The 17,027-nt window shown below is 33.6% G+C and overlaps 2 protein-coding genes across 5 annotated transcripts; one reads left to right on the forward strand and one right to left on the reverse strand.

Annotated features, from left to right (window-relative positions):
* Positions 1-500: 500 nt before the first annotated feature.
* Positions 501-9,067, reverse strand: LOC122531485. Its single transcript, XM_043659440.1, has 3 exons — positions 8,996-9,067; positions 7,994-8,237; positions 501-827 (listed from the first exon to the last, which is right to left on the reverse strand). Exons 1-3 carry the CDS (start codon positions 9,065-9,067, stop codon positions 784-786), a joined length of 360 nt encoding a protein of 119 aa, XP_043515375.1. The 3' UTR covers positions 501-783.
* LOC122531483 (rab GTPase-activating protein 1-like) lies at positions 8,449-16,984 on the forward strand. Of its 4 annotated transcripts, none has more exons than XM_043659437.1 (18): positions 8,449-8,467; positions 9,953-10,134; positions 10,237-10,411; positions 10,479-10,677; positions 10,757-10,940; positions 11,022-11,387; positions 11,469-11,744; positions 11,820-11,988; positions 12,063-12,304; positions 12,367-12,555; positions 12,666-12,791; positions 12,859-13,044; positions 13,118-13,292; positions 15,417-15,607; positions 15,681-15,740; positions 15,803-15,994; positions 16,065-16,302; positions 16,430-16,984. In XM_043659437.1, the coding sequence occupies exons 2-17, from the start codon at positions 9,961-9,963 to the stop codon at positions 16,296-16,298; spliced, it is 3,138 nt and encodes a 1,045-aa protein (XP_043515372.1). In that variant the 5' UTR covers positions 8,449-8,467; positions 9,953-9,960; the 3' UTR covers positions 16,299-16,302; positions 16,430-16,984. The 4 variants fall into 4 exon arrangements, with proteins under 4 accessions (XP_043515372.1, XP_043515371.1, XP_043515368.1 ...); XM_043659436.1 differs by lacking the exon at positions 8,449-8,467 and adding an exon at positions 8,867-9,017; XM_043659433.1 differs by lacking the exon at positions 8,449-8,467 and adding an exon at positions 8,982-9,383.
* The last annotated feature ends 43 nt before the right edge of the window (positions 16,985-17,027 follow it).

Here is a 17,027-nt window from a genome sequence, read left to right on the forward strand (position 1 = left end):
AAAAAAAAAAAAAAAAATAAAAATAAAAATAAAAACCGAGAAAATTATTAGAAATGATTCGTTCGACTTACCTAGTCGAATGATCGACGAAGGATCCGCCGTCGAGGAGTCTGAGCTTAGCGAACAGTACTGCGTTCACGAATGGCACAGCGGTGAGCTCCTCCAGGTCTACCTCCACGGAGAATTTGTACTTCTTCTTCTTCATCATGAAGGCCATCTCACTGAGACCGAGACACTTCACTTTGACCACGGCTCGCTCTCGTGGTTGAACTCGACCGGAGAACGTCCACGATTCTCCAGCCTCCCCGTTACTCGAAAATCCTCGACGATTCTCCCGGGCAGAGAACGTACAACACGGTACACAGCACGCGCGGCCGAAGCGGAAATTGTGCACTAAATGCGACCATTTAACTCGGCTTTCTCGCTAACAGCAACTAGGCGATTCTCGGGCAGGGGAGACGGGGGAGGGGAGGGGTCCGTTTCACTAATTAACGTTAGATACTATTTACCAAAATATGTCTTCGCGTTTTCTACTTTGCTACAAAAAAAGGCAGTTCCACGATCCTCCCTTTCCTTTTTTTGATCTTCTTTCGTCGAACGACCGGTCCCTCCAACGACCTTGGATCGTCGCTTTTCTTTTCTTTTCTTTTCTTTTCTCTTTCTTTTACAGGCTTTACATCACTCTCGATGCCAAGCGACGAAAAAACTGCTGAATACTTGAAGCCGGCTGGGCGGATCTTGTCCGAAGCTTCACCAGCATCGCTCCACTCCCGCTGCCGGCACTCACAAACGGCGATTACTCGTGCACGCCATCCTGGTCGTCGAAACTGCAAATTAAATCGAAGGTTCAACGCTCATGGAAAGTTTTTGAAGAGTTTCGGCAATAAAAATCGAAAAAGCTTTTTGGACAGGAAAGATCGTGGCGTGTTCCGTGTGTGCGAGACGTTTAACCACTTGCGCTGGCAACTGACTGCGGACCATAACGAGTGACCGAACCGTATACAATAATTCGTCGCATTCCTTTCGAACTCGTTGAGTATGATATCGCCGGATAGAAAATTATTGAGAATAATTAACGAATTTATTATTTGTTTAATGGGTTATACTTAAATGTACTTAAAACTGAGAAAATATTGCAATTTTGGGCGAAATATTCTCGAAGTGCGCTTAACCTTTTGCGCTAGTAAACTGGTTCGCGGACCAGATCGTATACAATAATTCGTCGCTCTCTTTTCTTTAACTCTCGTCGGTATGGTACCACCAGATAGAAATTATCGAGGAGTAATAAATTTATTATTTGTTTTGCCTATTTTGTTTTACTTAAATATTCTTAAAGACTGAGAAAATATTGCAATTTTGGGACAAAAAATTATCGACGTGTGATGGCACGCCATTCCAGCGCAAGAGATTAACCGGATGTAACGCGTGTTCAAACCTTGAGCGATAATATCCGTGGTAATCTGAGAACCATGTATCTGGAAGCTTTCGTGGCGAACTATTAAAAAAGAGGAGGGAGAGGGGGGGGGGAGAGAGAGAGAGAGAGAGAGAGAGAGAGAGAGAGAGATCGGTAATGTTACTACACAGATCCCCGTTTTACTTCTAAAATTCTTTCGAAACAGATGTTTGTGCCTAGCTCGTGTCCATTTAACCTTTTTTTTGAAAAACATGTACTTGCGCGTACAAGTATTATTTAATTATTTTCAAGTTGCGACGAGTATACTCGACAGAGAACGCATTTCCTGCGAAATTGAAATAAATTAGAATAAAACGACAAAATTTTCCAGCTTTTTTTCATTCATATTTTATTCTGAATATTTGTTGCCACTTCGTTATATTATTTCACGCAAAATTATATATATCGTGCCGGAGCATTCTAAAATACGTTAAAATTAAATAAATTTAAATTAAATAAATTTTAATTATATAAATTTAAATTAAATAAATTTTAATTATATAAATTTAAATTAAATAAATTTTAATTATATAAATTTAAATTAAATAAATTTTAATTATATAAATTTAAATTAAATAAATTTTAATTATATAAATTTAAATTAAATAAATTTTAATTATATAAATTTAAATTAAATAAATTTTAATTATATAAATTGTATAAATTTTACTTTAACAGCGAATGAAAATTTTTTTTTCTCAATTTTGAACTATTAAGTAATATTTTTATATCATTAATTTGTTCTATACAAATTCAAACCTAAACCAAACAAATCAGTTATTTCTTATTAAATATACAGTGCAAATCTATTTTAAACAACGAATTACTCCATTTATAATATTGGAATTAGTCTAGAGTTTTTACGAATTATATTTACAACCCATTTTCGCCGATGTTTAATACAATTACATACTACTTCGCTAGCAACGTTTACTCTAAAGTGATCTTAAAGTTATTTATATTTCCACTGTTCGACATTCTAGTTTTCTACGAAGAACGATCTAAGAGCTATTTATTATCAAACGGCATAGACGATTCGCGTTCAGCAATAGAACGAATTTCCAAGAACGAAAAGCGCCACCAAACAAATAGCAACCTAACGAGTGTTCGCGGGTGAACGTTCGCCGACATATGTCACTGAACCTTTCATCGACATTTTCAATGAGCACGTTCAATGCAACCTCGCAGCGAAGAAAGCACAACTGTATCAGTGACAGTGAAAAATTCTCGATAATTCAAAACTTTGTAAAATTTTCATATAACTTTGTAAAGATCATATAATGATCTATGTACTTGGTCTCACTTTAAGTGCATAATTCAGTCATTCGTATCAATGTCAAATAAGTAACACATCTGAAAAAAACATAATAATAACAGTCCATTCATAAAATGACAAATACATAAAGGTATAAGTATGTAATTCATTTTACACATAGAAACAAGAAATAATACTATTGTCATCACTTTCATATACTATTAATCTTTTCTTCCTGATTGGCATGATGTCTAAATATATACAGAGCCAAAATGTTCACTTTTATTTTCTTCTTTCTATTTTAAAAACCGCGTAAAAACGAAAAATTCGTGTAAATCGGGGGATAGGTGTATTATCATCGTATTATCATCATACAGTTCGAAATGTTATCCGAATAATTGTGTGTTCGAATAAGCTTTATTCGAATAAAATTGTTAATTTATTCGAAATTTTATTCGAAGAATTTATTCGAATAATGCCAACCTCTGATCCTATCCCCCTTGAACTTTTTCCGAATCCGATTCGAAATCGTCGGACTACCTGCCCGACTCGAACCCGAAAATTTCGGGTACCAGCGCACCCCTAACAGTTAATGCTTTTCACTGTCCATCACACGATCAGAATCAAGCAGGCAGTAGTCGCGTCGCGAGACGCCGATTGTTTTGAGAACGCCAGAATGCAGCTGGGAATGCGAGCAAGCGAAAACGAACGCGCTTCTTCCTGGAGTCGGGTTTCTAGTTTGCGAATTAGGTGACTGGACAGGCTGTTCCACGGCGTGGCCACCGGAGCAGCTAGCTCTGCCCGGAGGCGCGACGCCGCTCCGGCGTACAACGAATTATTAACGACCCTCGATCACTCTTTCGTCAATCGCCTCAGACAGAGAGAGCGTTCACACCGAGAGGAGTGTGCGTAGTTGGTGAGACAGATATAATAGCGAGGGTTTTAAAATTGGTCGGACGTTAACATCTGCCAACCGATGGGAACGAGTTGACTTGCCTTTCGACAATTTCTTGTTTATAATGATCTTTTCTTCTTTGTTTTATTTCGGCCTTTTATTGACACACGTCAATAAAAGGCCGAAACCGACGTGGACTAATGAAAGATCAATTGGTTTCGTGGTTCCAATCGGACAACGTTCAGCACCGAGACGGTTTTGAGTGAACTATCCCAAAAATGCCGTATGTATAGAAATGATACACGATACAAAGTTTGTAGAAATGTGTAAAATTATATGTTTCTTTAGCTTTCTCAGAGCTTGAAATTTATTTGTCACTACTACAGAAAATATGCTATATAAAGTGACTTTATTCGTATAAAAAATGTACAAAAGCAACGAAGAAGTTAAAACATAAAGCAGAAACATCATTCGGTGTGCAACTGAATGGTTCATCGTGTATCAGATTTCGTATTTAAGTTCACAGGTTAAAATTTTTCACTTGACAGACAGTATAATAAACTGATGAATTATATCTTATATCTTTGTAGTATAGTTTGAGAAATTGTACAGAACGTAGATAAAATTTTCAAAAATAAAAAAAAAACATTCTGGAAATTTTGCACGTTGTACATACATCATATAGAAATTGTGACTTTGAATGCAGACGAGATTGTTGATAAATGAGTATAAAAAAAATTAATTAATTGCTAAGAGATTAGTTAACTAATATAAAGAATTAATTGGTAGAAAGATCGGTAAACATGGAGAGACACAAAAAGAAATTTTGGATAAAAAAGGCGTCATTACTGATTTTTCAAATATAATTATGTAATTTTTTTACGTTCATTACGCAGGTCATCTTCTGTAAAAAAAAATATTAACCTACGTATATCGAACAGCTATTAGGAGATACTTTAACTTTAATTTTATAAAGTCTATCATGTGAAAGACAAGGGACAAGCGCATATTCTTATCCTTTATGCATAGATTTTATAAGAAAATTTTCTAAACTAATGAGACGTAGATAGATTAATATTTTTTTTTGTAAAGAACAACCGGCAGCATCGATTGATGTAAAAAAAAATTACATAATTATATTTGAAAAAAGTAATCGTGATTTTTATATTTCCTACAAGCGTCTAGAGACAAACTAAGCGTATCAAATTATTGCCCTCTCAAAACAGAAGAAAACGAAAAATTGGAGACATTTTTAAAATAACGACGTCCTGTATATAAGAAAAAGTCAACCAGAATCATATTCCTGACGACATATTCGAAAATCACTGAAACCAATAAGGTGTATCTTGTTCTATATAAATCTATACGTATGTAACTATGTACCAAAGTACACATTTATAAAAGAAAATTCAATTTATAAAAAAAACGAAGTGAAATTACAATGCATTGTATTTATCCACAAGCTGAAAGATAAGCAATCGTAAATGAAATTAATCGATATTCCGATACGTTTAATCTATTCTGTGAAAACTTACGCGCGTAGAAGATTATTGAACGATATCTGTCCCAAGTGGATTCGATTCGAGGGCAGCAATAACGTCGAGCGAACAAAATTTTTTATACACAGACTGTATGTAAAGTTGCTCGTCAACGAAGACCAAGCATGATCCACTGAAATCGAACTGAAACTCTAACGAGACAAAAAATTAATTTTAAACAAAGCTGACAATGAGACGCGAAAGAAGAATTAATAATACTACTTACAACAAACGGTACTAGAATATTTATACTCGGAGGAAAGGGATGTGGTTTCAATTTGAAATGATAAGATAAGAGGCAGCTTTTCAAAGAATGCTTCGAACGAATTTGTAAAATGTTCCTTTCTTTCATTATTCGTATTACACTGTTATCATTCTTATAATAAATAAATTTCCACGTCAAAAGCCATTTTTTCATCATCGGCCGATCAAAGATAAAAAGCAATTTTCAATCTATCGGTATGCGTCATCGATAACAATAACAAAGAACAATTAATCTTTCGTTAAATTCCGCATTATTCCTCTGACAATTACGAAAAATCGTCATTTACACTCATTATATTCGTTATCGTCCTATTGGCAATAACGTCTAAAATTCTATCGTTTAAAGTTAAATGTCAAAAATCCAACTTTATTCTAACGTAGAAACTTATTCCAATATTCGTTATTAGAATTTTATTCTATATATTCGAACATTGTAATATATAATAACGTATATTTATTATATATAGAATTTATTTTTTTATCGTCCTATCAGCAATAATATCTTTAAAACTTTAACTATCTCTTAAAGTTTCAAAAATCTAACTATCTTTATTTTAATATGATAAATGAAAACATTCGTTTTTAGTTTTTTTTCTAGAGGAAAAATATTATTATATTAAATTTATCTGGTAATTTTAAACATATGAACAAGAGAATTAACCTCTTCAGGGACAGTGGCACATACGTACACGTTCTTTTTTTTTTTTTACATAAATTAAAATTAAGTGAAAAAGAATTAAAATCTACTAGGAGAACTATTAATTTCTTCAACAACGAAAAACTTGTGGTAGACATAAAGTGAATAAAAGTAATGAAACAAAAAATTAAATAATTTCTTCTTCATGTTAAGAAATTCGTCTTTAAAGAGGGTAAATGTGTCGTTACTGTAGATGAACCACCCTTTACATTGATTCGAGAACACGGAAGCGCATCCGTGCGAATCGAACTAAACAAACCTACATATACAGGGTGTCCGGCGTCTCGTGGTCAACCAAATAGAAGGTGACTCCACATGCAAAAATGCGAAAATTCGAACAGAAAAAAAAAACACAAATTCTTCATTAAAGCTTTCGTTTTTGAGAAATTAGAATCTAAAAATTTATCAGTTGTACTTATATTTTAGCTAATTCCGTACTGGACAGGCGCGAAAATAAATGAAAAATGTAGAATAAAATTTTTTTCATTTGAAGTGTCATTTAGAAGAAAATTACCATAAGTACCACGTAATACTCGATAAATTTTCAGACTCGATTTTCTCGAAAACGAAGATTCTCGTGGAAAAATTTCATTCTCTCTTTTCGCCGCATCTTTAACACACAGACTCGTGAAACACACTGTATATTTACAAATATTTTCTCGAATGGAGAATCCCTGAGATATTTGGCAATTACGATAATGCAACAACAGCCTCGGTTAAAATAAAATCGTGAACTACAGGCAGGCCATTCAATTTCGTAATTACACGCAACACATCGATACGCACCGCGTTAAGCGTATCGAGAATACTGAAAACCTCGTAATCGTCTATCTTGAAATCTAGAGCCTCGGCAAATTATCTAATCTACCTGTGCTATTTTTTGTACGTCATAGTAATGACACGAATACGAGTCCCAGTTTAGACTGATGTATTTCGTTCAAACGAAACACCGGCTGTCACGTGTTACTACTGCATACTATGTTCGTGGTAACGTACGCGAAGATGCAGAAACGAGAAACTGCAAAACGAGGAACAGAATTCTGTTCCGGGGTAACCTCTCGCAACGAGTATGCAAGAAAAACAAAAAACACAGAAGCGCGAAACAAACGACGATCGCGCGAGGTGACGACATTTCGTATTATTTTTGGTTATTGTTTTCGGTCATTCTCAGCAACCACGTTGTCGAGTAGAAGCGTGGGTATAATAGCAATGATATTTTCGACTTAACATTGAGAGCTTCTCCAAAGATAAAATCACCGAGAGATAATATCGAAACAATCGACGTGATATCATCTTCATCCGCGTAAAACAGATCGAGGGATGCTCGTTTCCGAATATTTGTTGACGAACAACTTACGAAAAAACGACACGTTATCTCCACCATCTGTCAAACGATCTCCATCCCCCGCGATACGCGGACAAAACGTAACATTGGTACGTACATGGCGCGTGGTTCGTTTGTTCTCTCGATTCTCGACTCTTCCGTCGTGTTGTCGGATAATTCATCAAGGTGCGTGCACATCGATCTCGAGATACATCGCGAGAGAAATCACGCTGGTGGCGAAAACCGACTCGGTTCGCGGGGATCGTCTCGCGATGGCAGGTGCAGGACAATTCCCCCGTCTTGACTTTATAACCTCTCTCTTTCTCTCTCTCTCTCTCTCTCTCTCTCTCTCTCTCTCTCACCTTTCATCTCGCCGATAACGTCCCGATAGGGACAAGCGCAGGTTTCTACCTGCAGTCGGAGTTGCACGTAGTTGTGACCGAGAAAGCGAATATGTACCTCCAACGAACCGCAAAACTATCAATGGATACGTACGCGACGCTCGTTCCAAAAACAAAAAAAGAAAAAGGCGAAGGCAGAACCTCGTTAATCGTGGATTGTACTCACACGTCGTCGTCGTCGATTTGTTCCCGTTTTTATCGACCATTAGCCAACCTCGTGCGTTCTCGCACTCTTCATGGTTGCAATACTCGTCCCCTCGGAAAGCCACAGACAATCGCAAAGCCTCAAGATGTGAGGATTCGACGAATTTCACATAGAAAATAGGTTTCCTCGCGTACGACGAAACGGAGGTCGTCTGTGAACTGACGCGTTCCGACTTCACCTCGCTTGCCAGCGTTCGCCGCTCCACCTGTCGCCAACACGTAGATAGCTACGCCCGAGCAGATACCTACCGGCCTCGTGATTGGCACGCGTCTGCCGTGATTTGTTCTCTGATTGGTCGATGCCTTCTCCACCGTTCCGTCGCTTCTTCGACGAAATGACGAACGACGTCCACGCCAATGAGGGACGCGTTGGGAATCGAGTTGCACGATGTCTAAATTCAAGTGCCAAATACGATATCGTGCGAATTAACGTCATGTAAAAAGCGTTACTTTTATATCGGCTATTTTTGAGACATCTTGATCTTCGTGAATTTGTAATTTTAATAATTGCGTAATTTAAGTCTTGTCATTTTATAGTACATTGAATGCAATTACATATATATATATATCATTAAATGATTTATGCATACGTGAATTACAGTTAAATAAACTAAACGTGATCAGAAAGATTAATTCCGATCAAAAGCAAGGAGGTATATACGATAAATCGTCGAAATACATATTGTATTTCAATTTCAATGCAAATATATTGGTTAATAACGGAAGATGAAGAAAGACTCGTGTCGCACATGTGTATAGCATATCTCTGAGTAATACTTTTATAGCATAAACGTGTTGTTTTTTTTTTTATTATACAATAGAAAAAAATTCGCAACGTGATCGAGAAAAAAAGATCTCGACATGCATAGGGAGAACGACGACCAAAGTTAGTTCGAAGTTGTTGCGCGCTCGGAGATGATTCGCTTGCAGTTCGTCGGAACGAGGTAGACTTCCGGCACCTTACTGCTCGAATGGCCGACGCCAAGGTTGCCCTCCTCCTGTCAAATGAATTTAATTCCGTGTCGATCGAAATCATGTAAACGCTCGCTAATAATTCGGGTGAATCGTTGAAACGTTGAGTAGATCAATGCGTGGATCGTGGAGTCGGGGTGTGTCTCCGTGGTTTTAATCAACAATAACGCAAGAAGAGAGGCACCGGTGTTTCTTCTCGGATTGTCGGATCCACCAAGAGGGTAATCCTGTTCTTTGCCGGGGGTGCGAGTAACTAGAGCGGCCAACTAGAGCCGTTTGCGACATCGGGAACCGAGTCGCAAACGAACGATTCAGTTGAGAATGCAATTCAGATGATCCGATGATATACTTGACAGCCGAAATCGACATTATGAATTCGAGTTAGTGTGCTTTCAGCGATGTCGTGTGACGAACTATTGTATACGCGAGGTTTGCTTTGCTTTTCCAATATCTATCCGTTGAGTTATTCTGTTCGCAATTCAAGTGTGAATCGCGTTTGATAAATCGAAACGGGAGATTGACGCTCGATTAACTTAGGGAATCCCGTTGCACGTGAAAATTCTTGCCACACACTGCGTCTGTTTGTATAGAACTTCACTGGGAATGGTGTTCCCTAGCTGTTGAAAAAAAAAGTTGAATCGCAATTGAGAAGTACAGTATGCAAAGCGCATTTCATTTTTTAATTTCATGTCGCTCCGTAAATAGAATGCAAATACCGTGAATGCGTGAATATCGGGCATTTGTCTTTAAATTTATGTACTTGCGTTAAGTAACAGTAATTGTAACATATCTGCGCTTTATTTTTTAACCCTATCAATATAATTGTTGGAGGAAAATAATACGTGCATTCATACGTACAATCTTTATACAAAGATGTCAAATTAAATAATATTTAACCACAAGTGTTATGTATTGTTACGTTACAATAATATTATATACTATGTTGCAGACATAGTTATGGAGGATAGCATGAGTGTTAAATCAATGGAATCAGTGGCAACAAGTGACGAATATGAATTTGTAAATGACAGGGGTAATGGAAAACATCAACAAACATTAATCAGCGAACTACCAATGTTAAAAATTGCTAATAACGGCAATTTTGAAGACCTTCAGAATAATCTTCGCGAGGTTTGTACATACTTGTACCATTTATAAATATCTAGCTTTAATCTGTATTATCTTTTTCATTACATATCAATAATTATCTATGTGTCTGATAAAAACATATAGGTATTGACAGAAGATTCAAAGATGGAAAGCAATGATTACAAAATTGTAAGCAGTACCCAACAAAATCAACCAAAATCTAAAAAAGTTGGACAAAGTAAATTTTATGATGTAACTTCATGTATGGTTGCATCTGAAAAGCAAGACATTATGAAACCAGAAGATTATATTGATGAAGGTACAAATTATAATTTTGCCAACCATGAAAAATATTTTGCAGAATATAATCATTTATTGTGTTTCAGAAATAAATTCCTTAGCTCATGTTCAACAAGAATGTACTATTTTCAATGGTGTTACTTATCTGGGATCTGCAGCAATAAATGCACCTAAATCAGAATGTGAAATACAGCGTAATATGAATATATTAAATGCAGAGCAATCCCTTAATTTGGGAATTAAAGTATCTGTTTCTGTTCCAAGTAGTTCTCAAGGTTCTGTTGTGTATGTATGATCATTGGAGATTGTAGTGATACACATGTTGTTTCATTTTACATTATATTCCACTATGTTTATATGACAGTTTATATGATGCTGCTACTCAACAACCAATTGCACATTATGAAGTACAACGAATCTTGTTTTATGCACGTGGCGAAAGTGTTGGTCCATGTGCAGCATGTTTTGCTTTTACATGGTCGCATGGGGATACATTGGAATCTGCCATTTATCAGTGTCATGTTTTTCGATGTGATATACCAGAAGCAGTATGTCTAATTTTTTTTTTTTTTTTTTAATATGATTATATTAAATTTTAATCAAAGTGTCAATTGTAAAATTTATTGTAGGTAGGGCAAGTTTCAGCTTGTTTTTCCAAAGCCTTCCATAGAATACCACGGTCGATGACTAGCTCTCTAACAGGAAGTGATTTCAATGGTTTCAATATTGGAAGTGAAAAAACCAATTCTCGAGTATTTATTTTCGAAGTAACAATGGAAATAAAAGAAGAAGATGGAAAAGGAGGTTTCAGTATAGTTCCTAAAGATAGAAATTGTTTCAAACTTCGAAGTAATGTAGCTAAACAAGTGTGTTTAAGTATTCAGCAAGTTTCCAGCAAAGAAGGTGGAATTACTCTTGAGGTTGAAAGATGCTTCGGTGTTCTTGTTAGTCCTGGACGCAATGTCAAACACAGTGATATGCGTCTGCTTGAAATGGTAAAATTAACTATTTGAAAATTAAGTATTAATAATACGATAATGTTTTTACTTTTTCAGTAATGATAGTATTATTTGTAGCAAGTTAATGCTGGTCCGTTAATTCAAGATAAACAATGTTACAATATATGTGGGCACTGGGATCCTGCAGATCCAGCTTTAGAAACTCTTAACATTGAAACTCCAAGAGAAGGAAAAATTTACATGACAGTTGCTGTTGATTTAGTAATACGTGGTATCCGAGAACCTGTTAGGTTCATAATAGAAACGTTAGTTAAAGTTTTTCCACAAAATGAAAGATTTTGGTACTTTAATAAACGAAATCTTGTACAACAATTTTATCTTAATTCAAAAGAAGTAAGATATTACTCACAATTTACAAATTTAATTTATTAACATTCATAAATTTAATATGGATTTATCTTTATATAGATAATATCTGGAGACGGAACAGAAGTTCACTATGAAGTACAAAGCATAGAAACTTCAGGAGAACTGGACAGAAACCGATTAAATCTTGCTCTTAATTTAGCATCGCTAATTCGATCTCCTTCTTTAACTAGTATTGATACGCTTACACCCAAGGAAGAAATAGATTCAGGTTAAAATAAGATGTTTAACTATTTCATTTAGTGAAAACAATAGACTATATTGATTATGTTTTTATATTAATAGATGGAGATGAACCAATGTTGAGTGGTACAGGTGAAGTATCAAAAGATTGTTCTGCAGACGAATTAGCTAGTTGGGCAGAAGTGCTAGACAGTTGGCAAATTAATGAACAACGTCCAAAGCTTCTTATAAAACTTACAAAGCAAGGTATTCCGGAAGCTTTACGCGGAGAAGTATGGCAACGTTTAAGTAATTGCGATAATTCTCAAGAAATGATGGATAAATATAGGACTTTAATTACTAAAGTAAGTAAAAATAGTGAATGAAAAACAGTATATATGATAATTATATTATGTTATATCTATAGGAAAGCAGTTGCGAGAGTGTTATTTTAAGAGATATTAATAGAACATTTCCTGCCCATGACTTTTTCAAAGAAACAGGTGGTTTGGGACAAGATTCTTTGTATAGAATAAGTAAAGCATATGCAGTATATGATGAAGAAGTTGGATATTGCCAGGGACTTAGTTTTTTAGTTGCTAGTTTATTGCTTCACGTAAGTAATTGTCATCCAATGGTTTACATTTGTAAGAAGCATATTCGCATTTTTAGTAGTAATTTACTAGGGTATGTAATGACAAGAAACACATTAGGTATTTCTTGTAGATGCCGGAGGAACAAGCTTTTTGTGTTTTGGTCAAGTTAATGTATGACTATGGACTAAGAGATTTATATAAGGATCGATTTGACAACCTTCATATGAGATTTTATCAGCTTAACAGATTAATAGAGGTTCGTGATATATTTTAATTAATTATGAATTATTATAATATTTATTACGAGCAAGTAACCTTTTTAGGATCAGCTGCCAGAACTTTATAAACACTTTTGCGATCGTGGTGTAGAAACACACATGTTTGCTGCACAATGGTTTCTGACTCTATTTACAGCCAGATTTCCACTTTATCTTGTTTTCCATATTCTAGATGTATTCCTTTTACAAGGACTTGATACACTATTTCAAGTTGCTCTCGCATTATTAATGGTAAGTAGTAATTTTTTTTTTTTGATAACATTTTTTTATAGGATATATCATTGTAAAAGATATGTTTCCATAGTTGTGCAAAAAGGAACTACTTCAATTAGATTTTGAAAGTATATTAAAATACTTTCGGGTGCATTTGCCTAAACGTTGTCGAAATGAAGAAATATCACGCTATGTCATGAAGTTAGCTTGCTCAGTTACCTTAAAGAAATTGAAGAAGTATGAAGCAGAATTTATGACGTTAAAAGGTAATTTCATATTTTATGTTTGAATCACGCCAATATATGTTTATTAGTACACACCTGGAAGTCATATAAAATATGATACTCCTTTACGTGCATGTATAGTCTGTATATATGTGAAAAAAAATGTTGAGTGATTATAAATTTAACTTTGTTATGTCGAAACGTTCGGCTTCATTGTCATATTTTAGAATCAAATCAAGCAAATATTTAAACATTTAGTCATTTATTTTTTTCATTCATTTCAATATGAATGAAAATTGAAATAATATATTTCTATTTCATCTAGTCCTAATTTCTAAGGAAATTAATAGTGTTTTATAGATTGTTAAATTAAGAAAGAAATAAATTACATTATAATTACATAGTTTTATAATACATTGCTAGGTTTTCCCCAAAAGATCATAATTTCATGTTTATATACAAAAGCATAAATTATGTCCATTTATATAGTTTTGTAAAAAAAACTTTAGCGAACAGTATAATATAGTTGCAAAACATATTTGCAAACTTATTAATTTGTGTTTTCAATATAATTATGTTAAAAAACAATTTATTGCATTAAATAAATAGTGGAATAAAATTCTTTATATCACGTAGAAAGTTAAAACTATTATTTGATAAAAATTTAATGAAATTTTTTGTTTCTTACATTTATAAATAAATTTTTTTTTACGTCCGCTTGATAGTCCATTCAATTTTGTACATTCAACTTTGTAATTTGTCATATATATTATCAAACTTTATGGCAGGCTAGCTGCAAGCTATGTACATGTGCTGATAAAATATGAGTTCAGCAATAATTGTGCACGAGCATAAGATTTCAACCAGTTAATAAATTACGATATATATGATTTATGCTAATTGCTTATTGCGTATATTTTCTACAAATATTACATTAGTTCCAAAAAGATTCTATCAGTTTCAAAAAACAAATAGTAATGAAAAATTATAATTATAAATTTTAGACTGAACTTCTTTTGATTCTATAAACTGGTTGAAATATCATAGCTGCTATGTTATAATAGCAATATACTCTTTGCAAGATTTATATATTTTTTTGTTTTAATTGGTTGCGATATTTTTTCGTATATACTAATGAAGCATAGATTATCAGCATCACTTATTATGAACAAAAAGCACTGTCAAATTGTACTCATTTTTTTATTGAATTATTTATGTTGTAATATTTGTGAATTTTTGTAATTTTATGTTGTTTATAATAATATTTCTTTGCGCTTATGCAGCCATAATGCTTTGTATACTGTCTTGTGTATCAATTTTTATAAAAAAATTATTTATTTTTTTCTTATTAGAAATAAATTGTCCATTTAGAATATCGTTTTTAATTTTGTCAATTTACCTCTGTATACCCTGTTCCTTATTTTGTACGAGAAAGTTTTATGTTTTTGCTTTAATTAAAATCTATGCAAAAATTTACAGTTTGATTGCAATATTTCAAAAATCAAAGAAATTATGCTATATAAAATCTATATAGAATCAAAAAAATTATCAAATTATTTGCAAATTAGTATTTTTATAATGTAATACTAAAGCAATTTAAACAAGAGTTTGTATACAAAGTTGTTAAGGCTTATCAAATATTGAAATCTATTGGTAATTATTCTATTGCAACATTTAAAAATTATATTATCCTATTAGGTAAAGTATAGATTAGATATTTTTAATTTATACTTATTTGTCATTTCTTATATCTTGAGCGCGTTGAAATTTATCAAAAATATTATCTGTACATTTGCACAAACTATGGCAGGCAACCGACATATAGTTAACAGTTGTGTCAGTAGACACATGGTATGTTTTGCATAGAGAATATATGTGGGACATTGGTATCTCCTTTTGCAAGATATCGCACATCGGCCAGTTACATTAAAAACATTTCGTTTTCAATGCTTCACTATTGAAATCATGAGCCATTTTATAAAAGCATTAATAGAGAGTAAGATTGTATTTATAAGTTTCTTATACAATCATAATGAAAAATCATAATATTTAAACATCCGCTAAATTTAATATAAGTGTTTCAGTTTGAAGGCACATAAAATATACTATATAAATCTATTTCAAATATGTTTACGCTAACATTCATTTTATTTTTTTCTTGTGTAGAAGCGCAAGAAAATGCGGATGAGTATAGCAATGAAGTGGAACAACTACGCGGTACAGTAGCGAGAAACGAAGAAGAAAAACAGAGATTAGAAGCCGAATTGGCTCAAGTTAAGGAAATGCTACAACGGGAAGTTGCAAGAGCAGATGCAGAAAGCCGACGAAGCAATATTATTATTGCTGAATACAAACAGGTATACGTAAATAAATTATATTCATCATTAACCATTAATTTTATTAGAGTCACATATTAAAAATTTATTTTAGATTTGTCAACGTTTGGAAGATGACTACAATGCTGCAAAGACAACACTTAGTGAATTACGAGTAAGTGGAAGAATTCCCATTGAATTCATGTATGGTAATTTATAAATAATCTTGTTTTGTAGGCTAAAGTTTCAAAATGTGATAAGTGTAAAAGTTGCATAATGGATTCGTCCAATATATTAGCAGACATTGCACATCCTTTAGAAAATCGAATAGATCCCATGTTGCACAGAGTCCAAGAGAGAGTACGAGAATTAGAATTAGAGTTAGCTCAAACAAAATTGGCCCACGTTGAAGCTGAATGCAGAAATCAGGTAAGTAAAATTATTTATTATTTCTGAATATTTTCTAGAACTAGATTTATAAGATCAGCTTGTTTTGTAGGATTTGACGCATCAGTTGCATGCAACTGCTTCTGAACTTCAAGCAGCGAGAAATAGTTGGCCGTGGCTTAGTAAAACATTATCTAGTATAAAAGAAGCGGCGAATAAAAGAGAAGTAATAGCCCCTTCGTTGATGAAAGATTTAAGACGAGATAGCGCACCTGGAGGTGAAATGCATCATTTGATACATTCCCGTAATCGCGAGACTCGTGATAATCTTAAAGAAGTTGTGTGATTCAGTAAGTACTATTAAAGTGCATAAATATAATAAGGAACGTTATTTTGAAGTAGAAGAACAAACTTAATTATAATATGCTATATATTAAAATATATTAAAATGTATTAAAATAAAGTTATTTTAACCAGGCGAAGTGTCAGAAGAATTCGTACATTACGAGAGAAAGACCTACTTGAAAAACAAATTTGAATACACAATGTACGTCCATGATTACATATAGTATTTTACTTGACCTGTTTATAATATACACTCGGTATATTTTATGTCAGGTTCCTCACGGACGCTATTAATCGCGTGCTTTTAGCGAGGGCAGCTTTATCTTACAATTCTGATATTAACATTGAGATATTACTTGTCCACATTTGTTAATTGTTTTTGTATACTTATTTTTACCTAGTTTGGTTTGTAAATTATTAATTTTATTTGAAGTCTGGCATCTTAATGAGAGATTTCACGAAATTGAGCGTTCTAAATAGCGAAATTGAACGATAGGACAAGGCAAGAGATTACAACAGATGTTAGCGATAAGTTCACTACATTTTGTATGAAACTAGTCTAAGATGTGGAAAATAGTAATAGAATTTACTGTATATAAATAGCACTCTCAGGCAACTAACAAATGTAACAGACTGCAGAAATCAGAGATTCCACATTGAATAAATTGGATTATGTAAAGCAGATTATATTTCTGCAATTTTCATTTTTTTTACTATGTGGATTTATTAT

Source organism: Frieseomelitta varia, unplaced genomic scaffold (genome assembly GCF_011392965.1).
Source record: "Frieseomelitta varia isolate USP_RPSP 00005682 unplaced genomic scaffold, Fvar_1.2 scaffold_401, whole genome shotgun sequence".
In the NCBI taxonomy this organism is placed as follows: Eukaryota; Metazoa; Arthropoda; class Insecta; order Hymenoptera; family Apidae; genus Frieseomelitta; species Frieseomelitta varia.

Excerpts from the sequence above, each read along its gene's own strand:
- LOC122531485 (XM_043659440.1), bottom strand. The coding sequence starts at position 9,067 with ATGATTTCGATCGACACGGAATTAAATTCATTTGACAGGAGGAGGGCA. Across the intron at positions 8,238-8,995 it reads TGGCGTCGGCCATTCGAGCA|GTGGAGCGGCGAACGCTGGC; the intron begins GTAAGGTGCCGG and ends TGTTGGCGACAG. Across the intron at positions 828-7,993 it reads CAAATCGACGACGACGACGT|TTTCGACGACCAGGATGGCG; the intron begins GTGAGTACAATC and ends TTTAATTTGCAG.
- LOC122531483 (XM_043659433.1), top strand. The coding sequence starts at position 9,344 with ATGATATACTTGACAGCCGAAATCGACATTATGAATTCGA. Across the intron at positions 12,556-12,665 it reads TTGCTAGTTTATTGCTTCAC|ATGCCGGAGGAACAAGCTTT; the intron begins GTAAGTAATTGT and ends TATTTCTTGTAG. Across the intron at positions 15,741-15,802 it reads CAACACTTAGTGAATTACGA|GCTAAAGTTTCAAAATGTGA; the intron begins GTAAGTGGAAGA and ends CTTGTTTTGTAG.